Here is a 7517-nt window from a genome sequence, read left to right as displayed (position 1 = left end):
GCAAATGAACTTTTACATCACAGTCGGTCAAGCTCGACAAATCGCTACTATTACTTTGAGACGGACTTTGGTGGTTGAAATGGAACTTGCAAATAACCCTAGGTACTTTTAACACAAAACACGTTGGAGATTTAAAAGGCATAAATGATGGAAGTAGACAAACTTAGCATGTCGCTGTCAGATGGCAAGATGCATAATCAGGGCTCGAGTCGGGGTACCACGTGGGTGGACGGCGTCCCCCCACTAATTTTAACGGGGGGACACCGTCTTCCCTGCCAAACAGCTGGACTTCACTCTTTGGCCTTTCTGGGACAAGGAGCTCAGCACCTTTTGTGACGTCACTTCCGGTGACAGCGTCCCCCCACTACTTTTTTCACGACTTGTGCCCTGTGCATAATACACTTGTAGTTTATCTCCAGTTCGAGATGCTTACACCCTGTAGCCACCATCGGCAGTCTAAGGAGCAGTCAAGGTTAAAGGTACTATGGTGCAAAGAATGAGAGGACTAGGGAGAACCAAAAACAAAAACTTTAATGAAATTGCTCATCTGCTTAAAGGTCCAGTATCACCACATCGTAGTCAAAAATTGGCCAGTCCATCAGATCCCCCAAATATTCTAAGAGTGGGCAATTAATTATTACCTTTATGTAAACGTATCTAAACGAATTTCGGCACTACCGTATAAATCACAGTGAAACACACATTGTCTAATATGCAACCTTTACCTAACAGACGTGAAGTAAAACATTAAAAACAATAACAAAAATTAGAATGCAATATCTTTCAAGAGCTGCTAAGTAGCTGGCAGTCACAGTTGTCTTAAGATGATAAAAACAAATGTAGTAGCAGCATCCTGTTCTAAACAGGACTTTATGTTACCAGGCACTCATTCACTGCTGTACTAGAAATAAATTCCAGAGCAACCACTTTTAAATAACACTCAAAATTTATTCTCCAACTTTCCATTTGTCAACATTTAGATGGTTATATAAATCATTGTTTTGTCCTACTGAGCCAAAAAGGATTCACATTTTCGACAAGTAGCCCTCCCCAAACATCTTCATCTGAGGAAATGTACTAACAATTCTCTGCGTTTTTTCCTCGCAGTTTACTGTCCTCGGAAAGTCAAGATCATCGGAATGTAGAATAAAACATCTAGCTAGCAAGCATTCAAAGCTACAGTGTGCGGCACGTGTCAAATGTGTGCATCCGATTGTTAAAAACAATAAATTATCAGGCTAGAAATGTGACTATTGCTGTCGCAAGTGTTTTATCAGTTTTGGGTGAGATGTTCCTGGCTGAAATGCAGTAAAGGGTAATGCACACAAGTAACATCTTTCCTTCATTACAGCTAGAGGAGCCAAGCAGCGCTTGTTTGACTTGAGGGGTTTAAACAGAAATGCAACACTTTGGACCCTGTGGAAAATATAAGAAATAAGCCACTGAAGTCTCCTGCAGGCTCACGCCAGTACTAAAGTATCCCTGTCCCACTGCAGCCAGGGTTTGCGCCTCTTCCCCTGCTATCTAGCGTCAGTCTAATGGAGTCATTGGAACCTGAACAGAGACATGGTGGATAACAAGACATACTTTTGACAAGTTCCTGCATAGAACATGTAATAAGCCAGCATTAAACTAGACAGCGCTGAGGAATGCTTGCAGACAGCTGGCTCCACAAAAGATTCTATTCTACACCATGGTCTCTGGCTGCCATGTTCTCAGCGGCGAGTGCAAGATAAAGCCATCTCGATGCAAGAAAATCAACATACATTTGTGAGCATCCATAAAGAAAACTCAGACCATTCGGTACAAAAACATTGTTGATCCCTGTTGAGACATGTACATATCAATTAGGCACTGGTTTTGCATCTCTTCACAAGTGGTAGTCATTCCAAAAGCGATCCAATGAGTTAGAGCAAGTTCAAGCTAACTTTCTAAATAAAAACAAACGTATTAAAATGTGAAAAGTCACTCCCTTCCAGAGAGTTTAATATTTAGTTCATGGAATCAGGAACTTATTTGGAACATCACAAATTCAGGTTCGTGAAAAGTGCTACCCAGCAGCAGTTTTCATTCTTCATTCCGCACTCGCCTATATCCACTTTGTGATGAGACTATTCCTCCTATATTATAGGGGGTGGCGAGAACATATACATATATTTATATCAATATACAAACACTTATATATATATATATTTATATATATCTATATGTACACAATGCAGAGGAACAAAGGTGCAAGTGGTCCAATCTGGCAAGTCATCCTCCCCGATAGAGGCTAGTCAATCGCTCTAGTTCTTTGCAGTTATCCATCATCATGGACTCCGCCTTCCGTTTGAGACGGTCATCGCGGTACACTTTTGAAGCATAGATCAAATCAGATTCTAGAAAAAGAACAAGTCAGAAATAAGTTCTAAGGCTTTAAGAATATACACAAAACACAACATATGCTCTACCATAACCTGGTCCTTTGCAGGACCTGGGGCTCAGTGTTCTAAAACACACCCATTCACCATTTCCTCCATGTATAGTCCCGTACTCTCTCCTCCCACCCCTTTTTGGGTTTTGCCCACAGCGTGCATGAACCATCTATGAATGCTATTGTTCTTAAAAAACAAATCTTTATAGGGGCTTAGAGACTGCTCTTTAGTTGGCTCCCACGTTTCTTTTACTTACCATCGGTCACCTTCTCCTTGCTTCAGCTTCATCCTAGGGGTTCTCTGGAGTATGGACCAACCACAGTTTTCTGTGGCCAGTGTCCCTCCACTGGCCACAGGCTCCTACTAGTACTCTTTTGTTACTTTTGAACATCCACTCTTACTGACAGGATGTCCACAAGTAACTCTCCTTATTTCCACCCGCATTTTTCCACCACCTATGTCCATCATTGTTTCACCCCCGCTCTCCAATGTGTGTCCAACCCACCCACAAACATCCGCCCACTGATTTGTAGTTCTCTCCTACGCAGCGCACATACGCTGCATAGGAGGACCTTTAGCCGTCGCTCTGCTCCTTTCCTAGCACACACTCGTGCTTGTGGTGGCATCCACCTTGCGGGAGCGAGCAGCGGCACGCCACAAGTGCAGTGCTAGAAAATGAGCAGACTGCTCTCCCGGCTCGACATCCTTGCGCTTTCACATTCGTTCGAGGCCGCGCAGGCAGGCCACTGTAAACCCTCGCTGACAGAGACATACGGTTACTGTGTGTCCCGCCCTCTCCCCACCATAGTCGCTTGTGAAATATTCCTTCAAGGGTCGGCGAGGCGTGACGTGACGTGTCGCATCTGCTCCACTATCTCTTGGACCTGAAACCGCCTCTCTCTAGATGCTGGTGAGTACGTCAGTGAGACTGCAAACGTGAATCCCTTTCTATAGGCCCCGCTGAATGAATCCGCTAGGCACTCCCAGACCTGCATCGCCCTCAACTTCTGTTCTGCAATGTTATGCTCCGAAGCTGCCACACCTTAGCACTTGCTGGCAAATAAAACTTCAACGTTTCTGAGCGAGACACCATACCAACGACCCACTAACCTGCCAACAAATGTAAAGCCTCCCACCAGCGTCATTGACGCTCCGAAAACATATCTGAATAAACTCCAGGGCGAGCAAACAGGCCCCGCTTACCGACCCTCGGAAACACCTTACCAGCTGCCTTGACACCTAGGCCGCCCCATTTACACAAAAAGCCTAGTAACGAGCTAGCGTCGTCCCTTTCAACAAACCTTCATTCTGGTTATTGCTAATTCCGAAAACTCTACCACATTTCTTTTATTACATACCACTCTAATTCCTAGTCTTTTACTGGCTGCTTTCAGTGTCTTCTTTGAAACTTGTAGCACATTAACTCAACTTCGTCTTCTGCTATTTCTATACCTGAAACCACTTTACACACAAATTAGTATTTTTAAATTTTTTTTATTTCTGAAGGTGTCTAACACCCCTTGAACGACTGGCAACTCAGTAGGTTACTGGGGGAGTTTGCGATTATACCATCCCATTGAGGGCCGGCCCTAAATCAGATTGACAAGGACAATGCCCTGTGCGGAAAAAAGATTTGGTGTTTGTTGTGGGGCGGGGGTCGTTGCCTGTGATTGCAGCAGGCGCAAGGGAGATGGGAGGATGATGTCAAAGCCTAATGCGGGGCCCGATATTACAAAAGCACAGGGAGTGTCCAGTGACTTTTCTTTCCCGCATGCACTAGCACTTTCAGATGTTTTAGTCCAATAAACAAAGAGGGTAGTGGTGGAAGAAAAAAAAAAAATCGCACCTCCATAATAGGAACACATTTGGTGGTCAAGTAGTACCACTAGGGAAGTAAAAATTAACTGTAATGAATTGTGGTGCCATTCAGGGTAATAAAACACCTCACCACCTTGAGTATGAGTACGCAACAAACAATGGCTTCGTGCTACAATAGACTTAAGGAAATGTACCCCGGGACTCCAATCATTTGACACTGTTTAGTGTCATATATTTATAAGCTTTGCTAGAAGAACTTTGTTACTTTTTCACAGGTTGCACAAATACAGAAGAAAGTCATTCATGTTCAATGGTTTAATCTCATTGAAAACAAGTAAATTCCATTAACATTTTTACAGAAAGAAAGCAAAATTATCTATACAAGGACTGAACACTTTGATGATGGCGTTTCCAATTCCAAATGGTACAGCAGTTTTCGGTGAAAGTCAACAGCTGACTCATGTTTTGTCACTAAGGTGACTTTTTCAAGGCTGTATGATAGTAAAAACGTGTTGAATTTACATTTACTGATTAACAAGTTACTTAGTTGTCCAGCCTACACCTAGTGTCAAACAAGCAATGGCACAGCCAATAGGTCTCACCTTTGGGACCTTATAAGTGTTTAGCTATGCAACAGTTGATGTTGCACCAAGGATATTATGCTGCATAATTAAATACTTATAAAGGTCCCAAAGGCGGGACCTATTGGCTATGCCAATGCTTGTTTTTACATGTTGCACAGCAGGGAGGGCTGCTGCACAACTTGGTTAAAAGAATGAAAAGCAATATGATGCAGCCAACAAGTACTAGCGTTTTGTTTTTTCTACTTTATGACATGTTGCACAGCCACTCGTGCTGCTGTGCAACATGTTAAAATTGATTGTTAAACATTGATAAAGCAATAGATTTTGCATAGGGGAACCTATTGACTTTGCAAATGATTGTTAAATCCTATACCCCTTTAACTGTAGCTTTACTCTTTGACATGTGACTTTAGTAGAAACTAACCTTTATCCAACAACACATGCATGCAGAAACGTGACAAGGGAAGACTACCAAGCATGTCAAAAGCATCTAGCTTCTTAACTCCTTCCATGCTCATGACGGAGCCGCTCCATCATGAGCCTCGGTTGAGCTGTGCTCATGACGGAGCAGTTCCGTCATGGCCCGCTCGGCACGCCTGCGCGAATTCCGCGCCTGCGCTGGACGTTCCATTGAGCGGGCGGGGCCATGACGGAACCGCTCCGTCATGAGCACAGCGCAACCGCGGCTCGTGACGGAGCGGCTCCGTCACGAGCCCTGCTCGGCTCACCCCTCCCCCCTAGCGCTGCGGCGGAATTGCCGCCGCAGCGAAGGAGTTAAGACTGACTTAGTGCCCTGCATTTTTTCCCCTGCATGATTACTTTAAGGCATACATGATCTGTGTTCGCCCATGACCAAAAATCAGTAACAGGAATTCAGATATCGATGCCCAATGTAGGCTACATAGAACTGTCCCACCTTACACTTGGTTGCCTTGGTGGTCAGTTTCGCTTTCTGTATCCTAGTCAATACCTGTCCTATGTGCCTCAGGTGGTCCTGCCAAGAAATGCTGAACACAGCAGTGACATTTAGGAAGACCACATTAAAAACACCTCCAGCCCTGCGAGAAATATTTCACCAGGTGCTGATAAGTGGCAGAAACATTGTTCAACTCATAAGAGCATTACTTCAAACTGGAATAACCCCTCTGGGGTAGAAAATGCAGTCCTCTTTCTTTGGCACATGGAGCTATGGCATTCTGCCAGTACCCACTGGTCAGATCAAGGGCACTAAAGTACTCAGCAGCACCTAACTGATCACATATTCATCCACTCTCAGGCTATTTTTGGCATTGGTCTGTCACTTCATTAAGGGCTTAGCAATTCACACAGAACAGCAAGTCAGTAGAACCTTGTTTGAGTGCAGGTACCACAGGACAAGAGCAAGGAGGACAAGGTCTCTTAATGACCCCAAAGTTCAACTTATTGGCAACCTCTGCCTTAATACATCCATAAACCCAGTCCGAAATCTGGCGCATTCTGATTTTCGCTAGCAAACTGTCATCTGTGTCTATGTCACGGACACATATAGACGTTAATGCCAGAGCCACTGAGAAAAGGTTGATACTCTGTCCCGAAACCTCTCATGCTCTCTGCTGCTCAGGCATTAACTTGTGTGATAACTGAACCTTCATATCACTATATAGTAGATTAGGAGGAGATCCACTGTCTTCCTTAACATCCTTTGCAATTGCATTGACATTCCCTGTGTTATCCCGCTGGAGGTACAGCTTCAGCCTATTCACATGGAACAACCTCCTGGGTTTTTGTGTGGCACTTGTGTCCACAAAGTAGGTAACATCAGAATTTTTCTGAACTACTTTGTATGGCTCACACCTTTTGCCCTCAAAAGCCTGGGCACAAACAGGCTTCAGCGTCAACACCTCATGGACTTCCTGATACCCAATCAGCATAGCTTTCTGGGCATAAAAGTCATTCATGAGTGTTTGGCTTGCCTGAGTGTTTTCCTTCGCTGGATGTATTGCACCATGAATCTCCTGAGGTCAATCAAATAGTCTATCACATTCTTCTTTGGAGACATTGAGGTTTCTTCCCACCCTTCTCGGACTAGAGTGAGAGGACCCGGCACAGAGTGTCCATACATAAGCTAAAAAGGACTACACCCCACCCGTTGCGCCGGAAACTTGCAGGTAGTGAACAAGAGACATGGCAAATGGACATTCTACTTCCTCCTTAGTTCGAGCTCCTGTAATGCTTTTCATTGTCCTGTTGAACAGCTCCACCAAAACAATTTGTTTGTGGGAGGTATGCCGTGGAAAAGTGATATGTCACACCAGCTTGCTCCCACATCTCATGAATGAGGAGATAAAGTTGTTTACCCACTAGAAATGACCTCCCTTAGAAATCCAACTCTAGCAAGATCCCCAGGAGAGCACCAGCTATCACCTGTGCTGTCATGCTCCTCAGAGGTAAGTCTAAGGGTACCTAGTTAAATATTTCAACACAACCAAGACCAAAAAGTTACTTACTTGCTGTAACCAACATTCTGGTGGATACTCTATCTACCGGCAAATTCCTTGTCTGTAAAACAACAACCAGGCGTCAGACTGGATCTGGAAATCTTTAAAGCAACAATGTCACCGGTTGAGGCCACGAGACTTAGTTTGCGCTGGAAAGGATGTTCGGCTACACAGACAAAGCCATAAAGTGCCCGCCCTGGCGCACTGAAATCAGTTTCTCT

General features: G+C 44.3%; 1 protein-coding gene across 1 annotated transcript in view; it reads right to left on the bottom strand.

The window, feature by feature from the left end:
* Positions 1-927: 927 nt before the first annotated feature.
* The window catches only part of DNAJB14 (DnaJ heat shock protein family (Hsp40) member B14), a 262057-nt gene continuing 255467 nt past the window's right edge, over positions 928-7517 (bottom strand). Inside the window, exon 8 of the mRNA XM_078676085.1 lies at positions 928-2381. Coding sequence (XP_078532211.1) covers positions 2257-2381 — 125 coding nt within the window. The 3' untranslated portion in view covers positions 928-2256. The remainder of the gene's footprint in view (positions 2382-7517) is intronic.

The sequence above is a fragment of the Lissotriton helveticus genome, chromosome 2_1 (assembly GCF_964261635.1).
Source record: "Lissotriton helveticus chromosome 2_1, aLisHel1.1, whole genome shotgun sequence".
Classification (NCBI taxonomy): Eukaryota; Metazoa; Chordata; class Amphibia; order Caudata; family Salamandridae; genus Lissotriton; species Lissotriton helveticus.
The sequence above is the reverse complement of the archived record's forward strand: the minus strand, read 5'-3'. Positions and strand labels throughout refer to the sequence as shown.